Source organism: Crocuta crocuta, unplaced genomic scaffold (genome assembly GCF_008692635.1).
Source record: "Crocuta crocuta isolate KB4526 unplaced genomic scaffold, BGI_CrCroc_1.0 scaffold19, whole genome shotgun sequence".
NCBI lineage: Eukaryota > Metazoa > Chordata > Mammalia > Carnivora > Hyaenidae > Crocuta > Crocuta crocuta.
In genome coordinates, this window is record NW_027551565.1 from 3,491,632 (window position 1) to 3,511,746 (window position 20,115).

At 37.4% G+C, this 20,115-nt stretch overlaps 1 protein-coding gene across 5 annotated transcripts in view; it reads left to right on the top strand.

Moving 5' to 3' along the window:
* The window catches only part of GMPS (guanine monophosphate synthase), an 85,709-nt gene extending 71,647 nt beyond the window's left edge, over positions 1–14,062 (top strand). For all 5 annotated transcript variants that reach the window (XM_077750087.1, XM_077750084.1, XM_077750086.1 and 2 more), the window contains 5 exons: positions 1,276–1,401; positions 7,501–7,616; positions 11,589–11,719; positions 12,693–12,865; positions 13,940–14,062. In XM_077750087.1, coding sequence (XP_077606213.1) covers positions 1,276–1,401; positions 7,501–7,616; positions 11,589–11,719; positions 12,693–12,865; positions 13,940–14,041 — 648 coding nt within the window. In that variant the 3' untranslated portion in view covers positions 14,042–14,062. The remainder of the gene's footprint in view (positions 1–1,275; positions 1,402–7,500; positions 7,617–11,588; positions 11,720–12,692; positions 12,866–13,939) is intronic.
* The last annotated feature ends 6,053 nt before the right edge of the window (positions 14,063–20,115 follow it).

Sequence of the window (20,115 nt, forward strand, 5' to 3'; positions counted from 1 at the left end):
AACCCGCGAACCACGAGATCATGACCTAAGCGAAAGTCGGACACTTAACCGACTAAGCCACCCAGGCGCCCCAAGATGACCTGTCTTCTAAGAACTAGGGCAACATAAAGACATTTTTATATAAAATGAATTTACTACTAACAGTCCGTTACTTAAGGAACTAAAAGCATTGCTTCTCAACCTGAAATAAACATAGGCTATATAATAAAAATAATGGTCTCTAATTTTTGTTGTTTAATTTTTTTTAATGTCTTATTTATTTCTGAGAGAGAGAGAGAGAGACAGACAGACAGCGTGAGCAGGGGAGGGTCAAAGAGAGAGGGAGACACAGAATCCGAAACAGGCTCCAGGCTCTGAGCCGGCTGTCGGCACAGAGCCCGACGCAGGGCACTAACCCACAGACTGTGAGATCATGTCCTGAGCCGAAGTTGGATGCCCAACCGACTGAACCACCCAGGCGCCCCTGTTGTTTGTTTAAAGATACTATAACAGTATACATCTAAAATAGCATATAAGCCCTAGGGATTTGAATTAAAGCATTCAAAGATGCTTGTATCGTGTGCTAGGACAGAGAGATTGATTCTCTTTTGTTAAGTATCCATTTTAACACTTAAGGGGAACTGCTAAAAGAATAAAAATACGGGAGATAACTTCAAAACCAGGAAAGAGAAATAGGTGGGGGAAATAGTTTAGAAAAATGTAAGAAAGAAGAAAGAGTGGGACAAATGGAAATTACTAAATAAAATGGTAGAATGAAATCCAACCATGTTTTTAACCCACAGTTAAAAGGACTAACATTTCTAGTTATGATATAGATTGTCAAACTAGATTGAGAAGTAAAATCTAATTATAGTCTATTTACTTAGAGATAGAAGGAATGAAAGTAAAAGAATGAAGGAGCATATACCAGGCAAATACACCCAAAAAGGAAACAGGTGAAGATAATACTAATTTTAGGCAAAAGTAACTATGGTAAAAAGTTTTAATATGAGGAAAAAGTTTGAGTCACGTGAGGTATGTCCTTGGCTGATGATGAAGATTAAATCCTCAAAGTATATACTCTGTATTTCTCACCCTGATACTTAACTTTGCACAGCCCTGGCCCTTAGGAGTGGAATTCTGATATATTGTATGACACACACAGGTCAAAGAGAAATATCAAATAGGATCTATTGCTGTAAACCAGCAAGTGTAGATACATAAGCGAGTAATAGATACCAAAAGAATACCTTATTTCTTGAAACTCTAAGAAATAATCTATTTTGGTTTTCTCAGCCACATACACTATTACAAAGAGTCAAAGCTTGTACAACAGAAGAGGATCAGGAGAAGCTGATGCAGATTACAAGTATGCATTCGTTGAATGCCTTCCTGCTGCCAATTAAAACTGTAGGTGTGCAGGTGAGTTGTGTGGATCCACTGACCTGTGACAAAACTTTCTGCAGTTTGTTCTTTCCATTGTTACTGAAATAGGAATGACTTAGGAAAAAGAAATATGAAAGTAAGTTTATACATCAAATTTAGAAATGTAAATGTTTATGGAGTAAATAATGTTATAGGAAGTAGAAATTCAGGCTGAGATTTTGTAGTTTAGGAACATCTGCCCTCTCCAACTAAAAGTAAAACTTTGAACAGTGATTTGCTATCCAGTTGGCTTGCTTGCTTCTGCCTTGAAGGGCAGGTACCAGGAAGTCATGTCGTCCTGTATGCTTCTTGGTGTGGAAATGTGTGGAAATACATTTTTATGTATTTTAATGTTTTATTTATTTTTTTGAGAGAGAGAGCGAGTGAGCAGGGTAGAAGCAGAGAGAGAGAGGGAGAGAGCAAGAATTCCAGTCCGGCTCCACACTGTAGGCACAGAGCCTGACTGGGGGGCTTGAACTTACAAACTGTGAGATCATGACCGGAGCTGAAATCAAGAGTTGGACACATAACAGACTGAGCCGCCAGGTGCTCCTGGTTTTCACTTTTAAAATGCTACTGATAAATAAATTCTATTAAGTTCTTCTTTTTATGATCCTCAAGTGAGTTTCTGGGGAAAAGCTTGGGAGGGTAGAGTAGAGGGAAGTTTCTTTTCGGTTAGGGTTTGTGGTTAAGTGAGAAGTAGAAAAGGTGTCAGTAGTTCAACTCAAAATGGTTTGAGTGCCAGTTTTGGGGCCATTGGGTATGGAATGAAATTAACTCTGTTTTATAGATTATTCATCTAAAACTAGGAAGTATACTTTTTGTGAAGTACATGAATCTGAATCATCAGTTTAAATTCTTTATTCTCTTGAATCCATATAGCTCTGTTTGTAAATGCGACAGTAAAAATTTATTGTTGCCCTTAAAATGTTTTAGTTCATTCAAATGATTGGTCCAGTTATTTTGAACTTGTTTTCTCTCACCCACCTTGTTCCCTCTTCCCCTCTTTTTAAAGGCTATATCTGTAAGATATGTATATATATTTATATATATATAAAGCATATATATATATATAAAGCATATATATATATATATATGTTTTAAAAAATCACTATTAAAAGAACCCTTTCTGGAATTATAGAAATAATTTTCCTTCAGTGGTGTTTGGTTATCTTATCATAAACAGATTCATTTTTTTTTTTTTTAATGTTTATTTTTTAAGGAGAGAGAGAGACCATGTGAGTGGGGCAGGGGCAGAGAGAGAGGGAGACACAGGATCCAAAGCAGGCTCCAGGCTCTGAGCTGTTAGCACAGAGCCCGATGCAGGGCTTGAACTCACGAATCACAAGATCATGATCTGAGCCAAAGTCAGATACTTAACCGACTGAGCCACCCAGGCGCCCCTACAGATTGATTTTGAAATTTATGTTTTGATACTTCAGTCAGCTATTGCCCTACTATTAAAACAAAAACAAAAACAACAGACAAGTTAATTCATTTGTAAAAGTTTTTCCAGTCCTAAGTGGATCTCTTACAGAGAATTTCTGTCTCTGTATACTAACGCCTGCTAGGCAGGAAGATGAATTGAATTAGTTCACTACTCCTGCTTTTAGATAAGCATTATAGATATACTGTTATGAATAGATGTTTGAGGCAGTTTGTTGGATGAATTCTTTTTTAAAAATGAAGCTTATTCAGGTTCCACTACTTTTTCCATCAAAATAAAAGTTTCTTTTGTTAGATATCTTACTTTATTTTAGTGTTTTATGTTTTTGAAGATGAAACCCCTGGAAGACTAGATAAAAATCATAATTCATAGTTACTACAGCAATGAAGTTTATTTTCTAAATACCAAAATGAACCATACTTGTAAAAAACAAAAAGGTCAAAATGCAGTACATTAGAGAGTAATTTTCCCTCCTCCTTTTCTCCAGTTGCATTGTATGCGTTCTTACAGAAACATTTATTTTAAAAAGTAAAAGGGAATTATAGGTGCACATTGTTTGTCACCTTTTTCCCTTTAACTTGACATCATGGACTTCTTATTACATGTCATTACAAGTAGATTATTCTTTTTAAAACATTTTTAGAAATGTTTATTTCAGAGAGAGCAGGAGCAGGGGAGGTGCAGAGAGAGAGGACAGAGGATCCAAAGTGGTCTCTGCACTGACAGTGGAGAGTCCAGTGCAGGACCCAAACTCATGAACTGTGAGATCATGACCTGAGCCAGAGTCAGACACTCAACCAACTTAGCCACACAGGACCCCCTTGTAGATTACTGTTCTTTATTTTCTTTTTTTTTTAATGTTTATTTTGAGAGAGAGAGCGGGCACAAGCAGGGGATGGACAGAGAGAGGGAGACACAGAATCGGAAGCAGCTCTAGGTTCTGAGCTGTTAGCACAGAGCAGACCATGAGATCATGACCTGAGCCGAAGTCGGCTGCTTAACCGACTGAGCCACCCAGGCGCCCCTAGGTAGATGATTATTCTTAACTATTGCCTTGCATTCCATGTATGGGCATACCATAATTTAATCACCCCCCTACCAGTGGACATTTAAACTGTTTCAGTTTTTCATTATAATAGGTATTTCAGCAAGTATTATAATTTTTAAGCAGTTATTCATGCTTCTATAGGATCATGGTTTAGATTAAAGAGCATGTACGTTTTGAACTTTGATAATACTATCAAATTAGCCGTCATGTAGTCAGAATTCTCATATTCTCAGTATACTGGCTCATAGGTAGGTAGTTGATGAATTTTTTTAAATTGTTTATATTAGTTTAAATTTTTTAAAGTTTTGTTTATTTTTTTAGTAATCTCTACCCTCAGCATGGGGCTCGAACTCAACGACTCCAAGATCAAGAGTTACATACTCTTCTGACTGAGCCAGCCAGGCGCCCCTTAATTTTTTTTTTTAATTTTCTTTAAGTTTATTCATTTATTTTGAGAGAGAGGGAGAGAGAGCCTGCAGGGAGGGCCAGAGGGAGAGAAAAAATCCCATGCTGGCTCCTCTGCCCTGACAGCAAAGAGCCTGATGCGGGGCTCAAACCCATGAACCGTGAGATCATTATCTAAGCTGAAACCAAGAGTTGGATGCTCAACCCAGTGGCTCAGTCATTTGAGTGTCCAACTCTTGATTTTGGCTCAGGTCATGATCCCATGGTCCCAGCCCACATCAGGCGGTGTGCCAAGTGTGGAACCTGCTTAAGATTCTCTCTCTCTCTCTCTCTCTCTCTCTCTCTCTCTCTCTCTCTCTCTCTCTCATTGATAGTAAATGTTTAAGAACTTGCTTTTATCTCTGACTTAGGAATGCTTTATCCACCTAATGGGCAGATTTTTTTAATGGTTTTTTTTGGGGAGAGTATAGTTGACACACAACATTATATTATTTTCAGGTGTACAGCATAATGATTCAACTTCTCTATATGCTATGCTATGCTCACCACAAATGTGGCTACTATTTGTCACCATATATCCCTGTAATAATATCATTAACTATATTCCCTGTCCTGGGCCTCTTATTCCTGTGATTTATTCTTTCTAACTGGAAAGCTTGTATCCCACTCTCCCTTCACCCATTTTGCCCATCCTCCCACTACCCTTCCCTCCGGCAATCATCAGTTTGTTCCTGTATTCATAGGTCTGATTCTGCTGTCTTACTTGTTTTTCAGATTCACATATGAGTGAAATCATATGGTATTTGTCTTTCTCAGACTTTGCTTAGCGAAATAACCTCTAGGTCTATTCCCCACCTCCAAAATATCCTTTAGGCCTATCCATGTTTTGCAAATGGCAAAATCTCACTCTTTTTTATGGCTACATAATATTCTCTGTGTGTGTGTGTACATGTAGATACCACATCTTCCTTATCCGTTTGTCTTTTGATGGACTCAGGTTTCTTCTGTATCTTGTTGATTGTAAATAATGCTGCTGTAAACATAGAGGTGTATATCTTTTTAAATTGTTTTCATTTTCTTTGGATAAATACCCATTAGAATTATTGGATCATATGGCATTTCCATTTTAAATTTTTTGAGGACCTGTTTTCCACATTGACTCTATCAATTTACATTCCCACCAACGGGGCATGAGGGTTCCTTTTTCTCCACATCTTTGCCAACACTTTTATTTTTCTTTTTGATTATAGCCATTCTGACCAGGCATAGGGGATATCTTATTGTGGTTTTGATTTGTATTTCCCTACTGGTTAGTGATGCATCTTTTCATGTGTCTATTGCCATCTGTAGATCTTTGAAAAAATAACTGTTGAGGTCCTCTGCCCATGTTTTAATTGGATTATTTGGTGTTTTTGGTGTTGAGTTGTATGAGTTCTTTACATATTTTGGATATTCACCCCTTACTGAATATATTGTTTGCAAATATCTTCTCCCATTCAGTAGGTTGCCTTTTGTGGTTTTTTGTCAGTTTTCTTAACTGTGCAAAAGCTTTTTATTTCAGTGTAGTCCCAGTAGTTTATTTTTGCTTTTGTTTTCCTTGCCTCAGGAGATATGTCTAGAAAAATGTTGCTGTGGCCAATACCAGAGATATTACTGCCTGTGTTCTCTTCTAGGGTTTTCAGGTCTCACATTTAGGTAGGTCTTTAATCCTTTTTGAATTCCTTTTTGCAAATGGTGTTAGTGACCCAGTTTTATTCTTTTCCATGTAGCTGTCCAGTTTTTGCGTCGCCATTAATTGAAAAGACTGTCTTTTCCTTTGTGCCTCCTTTGTCATGGTTAATTGTTCATATAAGTGTGGGTTTATTTCTAGCCTCATTTCTTTTCCACTGATCTGTGTGTCTGCTTTTGTGCCAGTATCGTACTGTTTTGATTACTATAGCTTTGTAGTATATCTTGCAATCTGGAATTGTAATACCTTGTTCTTCTTTCTCAAGATTGTTTTAGTTATCCAGGGTCTTTTGTGTTTCCATACAAATTCTAGTATTACTTGTTCTAGTCCTGTGGAAAAATACTGTTGGCACCTTGAAAAGAATTGCATTGAATGTGGAGATATTTCTGGGTAGTATGGACATTTTAACAATAGTAATTTTTTAGTTCATGACATGGAATCCAGGTTATCTATGTCATCTTCAGTTTCTTTCATGAGTATTTTATAGATTTCAGAGCTAGGTGTTTCACCTCTTTAAGTTTATCCATAGGTGTTTAATTCTTTTTGGTATAATTGTAAGTGGTATTGTTTTCCTAATTTCTCTTGATGCTATTTCATTGGAAGTGTATAGAAATGCTACTAATTTCTGGGCATTAATTTGAATCCTGCAACTTTACTGAATTCATTTATTACTTTTAGTAGTTATTTGATGGAGTCCTTAGGATTTTCTATGTATAGCATCACGTTGTCTTCAGCTAGTGACAGCTTAACTTCTTTACCAATATTGACAACATTTTTTTACCCTCTCTGATTGCTGTGGTCAGGGCTTCTAGTACTATGTTGAAAAAAAGTGGTGAGAGTGGACATACTTGTCTTGTTCCTACTCTTATAGGAAAAGCTGTTAGTTTTTCACCATTGAGGATGATGTTAGCTGAGGTTTTTCCATATATGGCCTTTATTATGTTGAGGTAAAACATGGGCAAATCTTGTCTGCCAGATTAAGTTTGCTGGTTATATACAGGTGGGCAAATATTTGGAATGAAATCCTAGTGGGCCTCTGGCATGTGTTGAATAATTATTTTTTAATACTTATTTATTTATTTTGAGAGAGGGCTCAAGCAGGGGAGGGCAAAGAGGGAAAGAGAGAATCTGAAGTAGGATGTGGGGTTTGATCTCATGAATCTTGAGATCATGACCTGAGCCAGAATCAAGAGTCAGATGTTCAACCAACTGAGCCACCCAGGTGCCCCTGCGTTGAATGAATTTTTAAAATTACCAAGATACTTTGTCTGAGTTGATTGAGGTAGAAGTTAATATGGGATTTTAATTTAGGATTTATTTATATCATTAGAGAAATATCTAAATCTGCTTTTATTCAAGCATGTTTTCGTTTAAAAAAAAGACAAGAAAATGATTGTTAATATTTTCCGATCATCTTTTGACTTCTGTAAAACCATTAAAAATTATTGATTGTATTTTTATTTTCAGGGTGACTGTCGTTCCTACAGTTACGTGTGTGGAATCTCCAGTAAAGATGAGCCTGACTGGGAATCTCTTATTTTCCTGGCTAGACTGATACCTCGCATGTGTCACAACATTAACAGGTATGTTCTGCAGGGGACAGGCGGTGAGGTGAAATGGGAAGATGTGCTTTTTAAGATCTTCTTACTATTGAGAGACCAAAAGACTCAAAATATAGTTCCAGGCATGCACACAGATAACAATTGAACAGATACTAATAATACCTTGTGTTTTGTTCCTTCATCACAGTATAGTCACTGGCTTATTAAAAAGCTTTATATTGTTGTTTAAAGGAAAATTAGAGGGGGTGCCTGGGTGGCTTAGTCGGTTAAGTGTCCAATTTGGCTCAGGTCATGATCTCACAGTCTGTGGGTTCGAGCCCTGTGTCAGGCTCTGTGCTGACAGCTCAGAGCCTGGAGTCTGCTTCAGATTCTGTGTCTCCCTCGCTCTCTGCCCCTCCCCGGCTTGCTCTCTGTCTCTCAAAATAAAATACATTAAAAAACAAAAGGAAAATTAGGGAAGGATTTTTTATCTAATATAAAATAGTAAAGGCACTTTTAACACTTGTGTTCCAGGGGCAGCTGGGTAACTCAGTTGATTGTGTCTGATTCTTGATCTCAGCTCAGGTCATGAGCTCATGGTTTGTGAGTTCAAGGCCTGCACTGGGCTCTGTGCTGACAGTGTGGAGCCTGTTTGGGATTTGCTCTTGCTCCCTCCCTCCCTCCATTCCCACCCCCCACTCCACTTGCACTCACACTGTCTATCAAAATAAACTTGAAAAGAAAACCTGTCTTCCATATTAGCAGCTTATTAGCTCTTGGTTTATGATAATATGTTTTCTTCCAGGATTTCTCCCAGGGTTTCTTCTACTGGAAGGAATATGTACAGGTTATACAATTTCCAATAGAGACTTTATTAATTATAATCCCAGGGGAAATCAAAGAGCACAAATAGGCATATGTTGGACAGATTATCACTAAAATTACATGTAAAATTTATGTTGATTTTGGTTTTTTCAGATCCAGTTTTTCTTTTGCACAGTAATTTGCATTTGCACAGTAATTTCTTATGTTGGGTGTACCAACAGCTGATTTATAATCTATGTGTAATACCCAATTGCATTGTCTCCTATAAAGTTCAAAAAGTATCACTTCTTTAGTACCAGGTTGCTGATTAGATGTTTCAGTTTTGCTCTTGGGTACTCTTTTTTGTTTTCTGCATGAATATGAAGCAGTTCACAACCAAAAAAAATTCTGGAGGTTTCAGTTTACTCAAGTTTGCTGCAGTAATTAAGAACCTCCCCTTTGGTGTTCACCCGGCAGGGTGTGTATAGCTCTAGAATTTCCTGCTGAGATGGGCAGGAGTCACAGGGAAGCCAGCGTTTTACTAAAAAGGCCTGTTATTGCAGTGGATCTAAGGCCTGCAAATACAGAAGCACTTTTAACACACTGAAAAGAACTAATAAATAATAGTAAATTTGTAATTCCCTATTTTGAATTGAGATAATTATCCTGGTTAAAATAATTGTTCATAATCCATCTTCTGGAGAATATGTAATGCCTAAATAAATTTTTTAGCTCTTACAGAAAATTTCCTTTCCCTGAGTTTGATGCAACTGTATTTGGTTTTCATTTCACAGCATTCTTAAGTTTTAGCTCTCGCTCTATATTTCTTTTGCTAAAGGGCACTCACCCTTTATAAACTTTATCTCTGGTCTTTTGTATGCTTGTTTCTCTGCCTGTCTTCTTCTTTCCTCATATGTTCCTCCGTCCTTTCCCAAACATTTCCCCCACCCCCTCAAAAAATAAAGTCTATCAAACAACAAATAAAAAAACAGATTTTGTTTTTTAAAGTTTATTTTGAGAGAGAGAGAGAGGATGAGATAGAGGAAGACAGAGGAGGAGAGAGAGAGAGAGAGAGAGACTGCCAAGGAGGCTGTGCACTATCAGCACAGAATCCAATGCAAGAGTTAAACTCAAGAACCATGAGATTATGACTGAAATCAAGAGTCGTTTGCTTAACTGATTGAGCCACACAGGCACCCCCAAAATAGCTTTTAAAATATGAATCATAAGCCCTCAAGAGAGTCTTGGTGACTTTTAGATTTTTTTGCCAGGGTACTTTTTGGGAATTGGAATTTAAATAATTAAAAACATTTTTTTTTCTATTTTTGCCAAATATTTTCCTAATTCACATTATGGAATCTTTGTGCAGGGAGGGACTGCTACAGTTTCACTGTTCTGTACAGTGGAAAAGACCACCTATTCCTGTACATTCTGTGAACACTCTTGTTTGTAAGAAATAAGATGAAAAGAGCAAATGGAATTATTTTTCCTAGTTGCTTTTTCCTCAGGGATCACTTATGAACTGTAAGGACTATGTTGTTTAGTAGAAGTGTAGCTTTTACACATGGGACAAAAACCTGCTTGCTATCATATGTTTGGGAGGAGGCAATCAATTGGTGGTAGTGGCGGTTTTGATGTGATGCTCTTTTCTTCTCTGTTTTTATTCCAAGTACTTATTAAGAAAAAAAAAATTAAACTTCACCGTGGAAGTTGCCAAGAGATATTTATTTTCTTCGGTGAAGATGGGTAGGGCTAGGGAAGAGAGGCAGTGTGTGCTGGCTGAAGTCAGAGTGGGGAGAGCTAGGATGTGTTCATGTCCATGTCCTGACTGCCCTTGTTTCTGTGGCGAAGGCTGTGGAAGAGATCCTCCCCACCAGTGGTAAGACGCTGCAGGTTGTACTTACCTGATGCTAATTTCCTTAAGCCTTGCTCCTTTTATTATAAGCTACTTTTATTAGCACTGTTATTAAGTGTTAATAAAACTTAAGTGTATAGGCAGTGTATATCTTCCTATCTTTTAAACAGATACTTAAAGAAGTAGGGAGCTAGTCCTTTTGGCAGGGAATAGTAGGATGCTAGGTTCTATTTCGGTCACACCTTTGTTTATTTAAAACATTTAATGTTTTATTTATTTCTGAGAGAGAGAGACAGGGTGAGCAGGGGAGGGTCAGAGAGAGAGGGAGTCACAGACTGAAACAGGCTCCAGGCTCTGAGCTGGCAGTCAGCACAGAGCCTGATGTGGGGCTCGAACCCACGAACCACGAGGTCATCATCTGAGCCGACGTCGGACGCTTAACCAACTGAGCCACCCAGGCGCCCCTGGTCACACCTTTAATAATGGGGAGATGAGAATCTTTGGGATCAGTGTTTCCCAAAGTATGGAAAAAAAATTGAGTAGTCAGGTAAAGCTACAGTATATTTCCCAAACTTATCTTGGAGGTTTCTAGTGCATATTAGCATAGTGCAGTTTCTGAAGTTTTGTCATAAAACCACCTATTTATTAGTTCGATTCAGTGTTTCCTCAGACTTCTGTGGATTGATTTCTTAGGGGTACTACGACACATTATCATACACTCAGAGGCTTAAAACAAATTTATTCACTCACAGTTCTGGAGGCTAGAAATTTGAAGTCAGTGAGGTAGCAAGGCTGTGCTCCCTATGACATAGGGCTCTGGAAGAGCATCCTTCCTTGCCTCTTACTAGTTTCTAGTATTTACTGGCAGTCCTTGGCTTGTGGCAGTATAACTCCAATCGTCTTTGCCTTGATGGCCTTCTCTTTTCTGTGTGTGTCTGTTTCTAAATTTCCCTCTTCTCAGAAGGACACCTTCATGGATTAATGCTTACCCCTGATAATTATGACCTTCCCTTAACTTGATTACATCTGCTGGGACCCTATTTTCACCTGTAGATTCCAGGCCCTGTGAAGTTTGGGGGATACGCATCTATCCAGTACCTTATATGAAAAGAGAACTGTGATAATTCCATATATCTTTGTACGTTCTGAGATACTATTATTCCAAAGAATACACTTTCAGGAAGGTACATAGAACATAGACCCTTCTATTATCTTACATCCTGTCCTACCCACGTGGTGACTGGAAGTAGGCAGGAGAAGGACCTCAGAATAAATGGAAAGAATGATATTCTGTTTGCCTTGCTTCTCCTACTAAAATGTAATTTCTCTATCATTTTCATTTCCTCCCCTTCTAGAGTTGTATATATATTTGGCCCACCTGTTAAAGAACCTCCTACAGATGTTACTCCCACTTTCTTGACAACAGGGGTACTCAGTACTTTACGCCAAGCTGACTTTGAGGCACATAACATTCTCAGGGAGTCTGGTAAGTTGCTCATTTTGTTTATCACTACATGATCTAACTAGAATTTGGAAGCGTAGCATTATGATTTCTAGAGGAGGATGCAAATTTGAATTTTTAGATGCCTCTATATTTATTACTCAGTTCTGTGGATTGTTCTGTGATGTTGCCTGCTATACAAAATTATTCACCTTTAGAGTCATTTGTGAAACATGTACATAGGGACAAAAAGTTTGAGTTGCCTGACTCCTAGTTTCCCAGTTTGTTATGAAAGGTGATACCTTTTTTGTTTCACTTCATTCTGTAAAGTGTCTTTTTTGCAGTCTACTTGGTACCATATTTTTTGCTCTTCTGTGCTTTTTGTTTCTGATTTTACTATTTGAAATGTCCCCTAAGCTTAGTGCTGAGGCGCTGTCTGGGTTTCTAAGCACAGAATGACTGTCATGTGCCTTATGGAGAAAATACATGGATGGGTTAGATAAGCTTTGTTCATGTATGAATTACACTGTACTTGGCTATGAGTTCAATGTTAATGAATAATAAATATTAAATACTAAATAATATTAAATAAGGTGTCTTTAAACAGAAACATGTAAAACAAGGTTATGTATTGATTGGTTGATGAAAATGTTGTGATCAGAGGCTTACAGGAACCTAACTCTGTATTTCCTCTAGGGACAGTGATTTAGTATTCACTAATTCAGTGTTTGCAGAATAGACCATAACTACCATAAGTAACAAGAATGGACTTTACATATATATATGAAATCGTATCACTGTAACATCAGTATAATCATCAAATTCTATTGTTTGTATTTGTGATTGTGTTTACTTACAATATTATATGAGTAGTTGAGAACAATGTATGATGACAGTCTTAACTGTGATGCTTATGTGTGTGATTTTAGATACTGTCTGGGAAGATTTAATGGAACTAGGTTAGAGGGCTTTTTCCATGGTATGGTGATTAGTTCTGCATGTTAACTTCTTTCTCTAGGGTATGCTGGGAAAATTAGCCAGATGCCAGTGATTTTGACACCATTACATTTTGATCGAGACCCACTTCAGAAGCAGCCTTCATGCCAGAGATCTGTGGTTATTCGAACCTTTATTACTAGTGATTTTATGACTGGTATTCCTGCAACACCTGGCAATGAAATCCCTGTAGAGGTAATTTATATATATTTTTTTCTCATACACATTTTTACTATCTCTTACATTTTATAATGTGAATGGAATAGGCTGTGCCAAAATTGGTATTTCTTGGGTTGGTTTTCTGTTTATAAGAAAGGCTTTTATTTATTTTTTTCAATTTCCACGTAATTCTTTAATGTACTATAGTAGAAAAGACCTTAAATTTATTATACCCCTTCAGATGTCTGATTACTATGTGGAGAGTATCCACCTCTAACATGTAATTCTGTCTAATCTTGTCAATAATAATATTTATAAATATTATTTTCCAAGAAAAGGTGAAAGCCCTGGGAGTCAAGAATTTATTAGAAATAAGGATGAGATTTGACGCCATGATGGCTAGACACCCATAAATTGCTTTGTGGTCTACTTAATTACTGACTCTATTTTTAATCACCATCCTCTTCTCTTGTTATCTGTCTCTCCACTGGAGTATTCCAAAGCAGCTATTTGCATAATAGCAAATGAGAACCAAAGTGAAACTTTTATTAGGTGGACTGCTGCACCCGTACTCTAATGCAAGGCTCTCATTATAGCTGGATAGCTAGGCTGGGGAGTGTGGCTGTTTTCCATTAGGCTCACATTTGCCGAATCTCCATTCTTTCAAGTGACCAGGCCTTCATCTCCTCATGTACACTTGGTAGTGGTTATTATTACAGTGCATCGTGTGCCACCTTGGTGGCCTCCAAGGTGTTTGTTTCAGTCACACATAATTTGTGACACCTTGGCATTAACATATAAAGCCACCACGTGCTTGGATGTCACAGCAATGTCAAATTGCTATCATTGTTTCTAAACACTTGTTATGGACAAGTAACAAACATAACTTGCAGACTGGCAATTGCACTTTGAGTAGTAATGAGTTAAGTCACTTCAGTCTACAGAGGGAAATTAGGTTCACCACATAAAATTAATCAGAGACCATGCCGTATACACAGAAGGTGATAATATTAGATTGGTCACATTTTAATTGTAAATGCAAGCCTTTTAGGTCTGTTGGACATGCACTGGATCCTGGTTCTTCTATTTATGATCTTTGTTTTATAACAGGTGGTGTTAAAGATGGTCACTGAGATTAAGAAGATTCCTGGTATTTCTCGAATTATGTATGACTTAACATCAAAGCCCCCAGGAACTACCGAGTGGGAGTAATAAACTTCTTGTTCTATTAAAGTATTGTGTTCAGTTTAAATTGATTAGAAACCATTCCCAGTATTGAAATGCGGTACTGTGAAAAGAGTTACTGGAGCGGCTACATCACATCTGAGTTCTCTACAGCAAATATCTACGGCTTTAAGAGCTGAGTTGGGGATAACTAAAAGGGACTGAAGAGTTTGTACGGGTATAATCAAAGCACCATTGCCTACACTCAGACAGATTGACACTGCTTTTGCCTTTGCCTCACTTGTTCTTTATGTATAAACTCACTGTTGCTATTAATGTCTCTGTCAATGAAGATGTATGAAGGTGGGTGAGTTTGGAGTTAGTAATGGGCCTCCGTCCCCTTTCCAGTTTCAAAGAGCTGTTAGAAAACACCCATTATTTACCAGTGTGACTTAGTATGTATGTCTTTCAGAGAATCTGAATTTCCCTGTGAGTAACCTTACTCCTCCAAAGGTGGGGATAAGGGATGAACATATCAGAGAAAGGTGTAGGTGGGTTGTTTCAGCCCCTTTTGCAGAACACTGGGGCTATCAAATGTAAGCTGCCTTCAGATGGAAAACACCAGGGATTTGTTGAAGTACTTTAGAATTTTATGATATCGCAGTCATGGGAGGCCATGGGAGAAGGAAGCTATGAATGGTCTCAATTTAAATTGTTTTCAAATCCTGTTCCACATAGATGCCTTGGTGTTCACCGTCAACCTGTTCATTAGGAGCTTTATCCCCTCCGCCCCCACCCCAGTGTTGCCAGCTCCCATAGCCTGGCTGAGGAAGTTTCTGTTCTTTTTCCCAGGAGAGGCTGTCTCTGGTGTAGCATCGATAAAGTCTGAGCATTTTAATCTCATTTGGTCAGAGGGCCAGCTCTGAGACTACAGAAACCATCACGCATGCCCACAGCTTGTATCATCTAGTAAAGAGTTGTAAAGTGAACTCTTAGATGTAATCTGTAGGTGGATTTATTATCACCCACTGCTCAGAAGACTTGTGACCAGTCTTGCTCCATGCAAGATATTGCCAAATATTATAGTCCTCTGTCATTCCTAAGAAAAGATTCAAGAACTTGTGTTGGACTCGTTGCCATTACCACTGATTTCTACCAGATCCTTTATAACATCCATATAAGCACTATAAAAATAGTACTAGACTTAAATTCTGCAACCATTTCTTAATAATTCAGCTGATCTTACTATTTAAGACCATTAGTTTTTGTTCTATTTTTTTTCTTTCATAGTTTGTCAAGTTGGTTTCCAGATAACGCCCAGTGCTCATCCCACGTGCCCTCTGTTTTTTGTTTTTTTTTTTTAAAATTGAGGTATAACTGACCTTTACCAGATTAGTTTCTGTTGGCATACTAAACCCATTTCAGGTTGCTGCCTCTTCTTTTCAAGATCCTTTGTATCAGTCAGGTACAAAATTTTCTTTGGGATTCAGTGGTTGGGTAAATAGTAAAATTATGTATGGCAGAAGTCTACTTTTTATTCTGGCTGGCCCAGAGGACAAGAAAACTGTATTGCCAGACCCGCAAGGGAAGAACTTCTGTCTATTGTAACAGATCTCTCTCCAAAACAAAGGAGTATTTGACTTCTACAGAACTTGAAGAGTTCATTTTCTGTCCTGATGTTGAGGTATTCATACTGGCCTTTTGGAAAGAGGAAATGCAAGTGATCTGGCCTTAACAAATTTGGACTCATGTTATCTTAGAGCAGGAATAGACAACCTCCAAAAGGCTTTCAAACATTTACATTTGTGTGAAAAAATTCTTCTTGTAGCAGAAGTGTCTTATGATTTTGTATTCAAGCAAAATGGGAAACTAGGAAGAATATATAATAAGAGTGCTTTCTTTCTAATGTACATTCTGTGGAACACTGCTCACTAAGATGAACCTTGTCAAAAGGGTTAGGTGGTCATACCAATTGGGAAGGTGCTGTTCACTTGTCCTTCTTTGTTGGAAAGTCATGGTATACATTATGTTCAAATTTCTGAGAACTTTGGCTGTTAAAAGCAGTTCTTAAACCTTTAACCTCATGTTTTCCTGATACTGTCTGCTAAACCCTTTTTATAACTCTTAATACTGGAAAAAATGGTCTCTCCAAAACACATCCTGATATGATAAAGTAAAAAATTAATCTTTTTTTTGGAATTGAGAAATCCCCTGATATTTTGTACCCTCTTTTCCTTTGCAAAGCACTTTTTGCTGTACAGTATTACTCTGCATCTTCACAGTCTGTCATCCAGGCAGCCGGGAAAAGTTAAGATTTATGGTCCATTTTACATTTGGGAAACCAGCTCAACCTAGTGATGGTTACCTAGTGAAGTTCAGAATGAAATATTAACCTTGGTAGATTATGACTCCATTCCCATCACTTACCACCTGCCTCAGATACCTTTCTATTTAATTAAATGTTTTGTTTATTTTTACTGATTAGGGATAGGGAGGCATATCAGTGGAAACATCATTTATTCCCCAATTTGGGAGACACAAAAGAATTTTCAGGTACCCAGTTTCACCTTAATGATGCCATTTATAATCGTCAAGTGTGCAGGGAATAACAGCCTGGCATAATATCTGAAGGTAGGTCTTTAGATGTGTATCTGGGAGGTAGGGTTAAACGGCTTACCCATCTTTTGCTGCCTCTTCATCCTGTGGTAGCTGCTAGCATGTAGCCAAACAAGCATCATAAAAGTTTGTTTCCTCACTGTGTTTCGGCTTCTTCACTGATAGCCTGTTGTACTAAATAATTGAATCAAACCCCTTGAGAATGAAGGCATTCAAATTAGGCAGGTGGGATAGTCCATCTTTAATGCTTTGTCCTGTCATTAAATAGCTGTGTGAACTTGGTTAAGTAATTTCTGCCTCTTTATCTGTAAGATGAGGCAGCTGGATTAAATTTAAATCAAATCCAGCCATAAATTTTTATTTCATAAATAATAATTAAAAAAAAACGCATAGCAGGAGACAGAATGGAGAAATGTGAGGCTTTTTTTTTTTTTAAGTTCTTTTAACATCAGATATGACCTTACCCCCGTCATAGGTAAACATCAAAATATATTGTAAAATCAAATATTAATTATCTTGTTTTTTAAAGCTGTAGTATAGATCAGCAAAGTATGACCACTTAAGAATCTTCTGTTGTGACCACGACACTTGGAAACTATCCACTATAGTCTCTTCCCTGTGTGTTTCTGGAAAAGTTGACCAGGAATATGCTTTGGCTTCGAGACAATGATAAGTTTCCCATAATCGATTATATACAGCTAGTTGTTGGCAGAGCTGGAGCTAGAATCCAGACTTTCTCTTCTCTGTATTGAAGAGGTAATTCTCTAAGGCCCTTCAAGGCAAGGCTTAACAGGAGGTTCTCAGCGTATAATTGACCATCAGGGATAAATGTATTCACAAAGTGTAAATCATCTCCTTACGATAATAGAATGGTTAGTTTGTGTCACGACCAGTGTTATACCTCTGTTTTTTATTCCATGTTACTCCTGTCTGCCACTCTCCATACCCTCCTCTTTCCCACTGTTTCCTGAATTCTCACTAGAATATGGTAAGGACACGACTTAGCTAATGGGTACTCCTTTCATTGGCTCAAATCAGAAAGTAATAGGGAATTAAATATAAGCTAGATGTCTCTACCCTTAGAAAGCACCCTCTTTGTTCTCACGGTGGTAGTTTAGCCATTCAGGTAATATAGGGAACCAGAGTATCTTTTTTGAACACGGTAGGGCTATGACAACAGTAATGGTGGCATCCTTGGCTTTTCTGTTTCTGACCATTTAATGACATAGTGAAAAGAATTTGGGATCCCCCAAAGAATACCAGAATGCCAGCTCTCAACCTTAATCTTTTATATTAAAGAGGCCCAGCTATTCCACCCAGCTCGGACCCTTTGTGTTTCTCAACCCTCGAGAGGAATTAAGTCTCAACCTGAGGAATTAAATCTGTATAATGTCTACACCCCACAATCAAATCAATTGAAATAGAATCTTGGCAGGGCCCCATTATTGATAGTTTTAAATCTCCGCTGGAAAACAGTATCGCTGAAGGACATATCTGGCCTGTCTAGTTATGGCTTAAAATCTTAGTCAAATCTATAAGAGAAATGCTAAGAGAAGGCCACAGATCGTGTCTTACTGAAGACCTTATACCTAAATTACTTCAGAACTAGGATCTCAACGACTTTTGCTTTTTGTCAAAGGAGAAATCCACCCCAATGCTGTAGCCACCTCTCTAAATCTGACTCGAGCTAGATCATGAAACAGACTGAGCTATTACTGCACCCACTGAAATCCTTCTGGAGCTTTGTCTTTTGGATATAATTCATTAGCTAGAGATTACCTACCTGTAACCTAAGTTCCTTGAAGAAGGACTTTTTGAGCAGCTCCATTTCAAGTTACCTGTCCATTAGTGTCTTTGTTTACTGGTGGATCCTGTGGCATCTTTTTACCTTGTTAAGGGCTCTTTGATTAGCAAAATTGTGAGACTTCGGGGAGAGTTTGGTTATTTATTGGGTATACTAGGTTCAGTAGCTCCAAAATGTTCTGAGTTGTTCAGGAAGCCTGAACCTTAAATAATCCAAGTGAAGTATTGCCTTTGGAGAATATAGATATTTAAGGTAAGTAATTTTCTGTCTTTGAACCTACTGTGACATTGTTAAAACCTTATGGTATTAAATGAAGAAGTGAATGTAACCTTTTGAACAGATTTTTTTATAAAATATTTTGTTAATTGGAGTAAGTAGTATAGTTGTGAATTGTTCATGGTATATTGAAATACCTTGTATGTTGTGGTAATGTTGGCATAAAATAGCTTTGCTAAATTAATATGACATGACTTCAGTGCTTTTTGTTTTCAATACACTTCATAAAGGAGGAAGTGGTGACTTTCATAATTCGTCATTAAACATCAGTGTTTATGAGAAAGTAAAGGAAGAACAAAGGACAGATGTTATCAGGATATGGGAAATAAACTGCATATTCTGTTGAGTTTCTGGGTAATTTGATGTCGCATATATATATATATATGCATATATATATATGTATGTCTGTGTACACTCACATATATATACGTATATGTATAGGAGGGTGTCAGGGTTTTGCTGTGGACATGATAGACATAAAATATTAGGTGGCTTTTTAAATGAATAGTTAAGTGTGTCTGTATGTTTTGAAAATTAAAGTCCAGTACACACACACACACACTCTCTCTCTCTCTCTCTCTCTCTTATTTGAATTCTTGCATACTTATATTTAATCAACTCTGTTTTCAATTATTTAAAAGATATATTACCTTTATTAATTTGATGCAAAAGTTGGATCCTGTTTGTTTAGAACCATGAGAGTTGATCAAACCCATGAAAGTAAATGTATTGAGTCACTAATATGATTAAGGGAAATAACCATGTTCAGAAACTGATTTAAGTAATTGCTTTCAGGTAGCTACACTGCTGTGATATGATTGACTTGTTCTTAATAAGAAAAAAGCTTCTGGGGCGCCTGGCTGGCTCAGTTGGTAGTGTGCAACTCTTGATCTCTCAGGGTTGTGAATTTGAGACCCTTGTTGGGTGCAGAGATTACTTAAAAAAAAAAAGTTTGAACACGCTAAAAAATATTTAGAAATGTTTCACCTTTTGATTCTTTTCAAAAGCAACTTCTCTTACACTTTGGATGCTGAGAATGTAATGAATTGAACTTGTTCATGGTGCTTATTGTTTTGGAGGAAAGAGTGCCAAGAATGATGTATATCATGACCATTTTGTGCTCAAGAATCTCCTTAAAAATTTTAAAGCATACACAAAAGTGAAATCGTGCAGATAGTACCCTCTACATATCCTTATCTACTCTGATTCAAAAATGAAAATAGTGCCTTTCCTTAGTTACTGAATAAACCATATAGCACATAGTTGAAATTTCCCCAAACTTGTTAAAGTACCCAGAGATTTTTAAGTAAATGTAGTATCTTGGAATAGTTCAGTGTTATGTTGCCATCCTAGCCTGTTTTCATATTTTTGCTTAAATAGAAATTTAATGATTTACCATTGAATACCATTTTGGAAGATCTCCCCC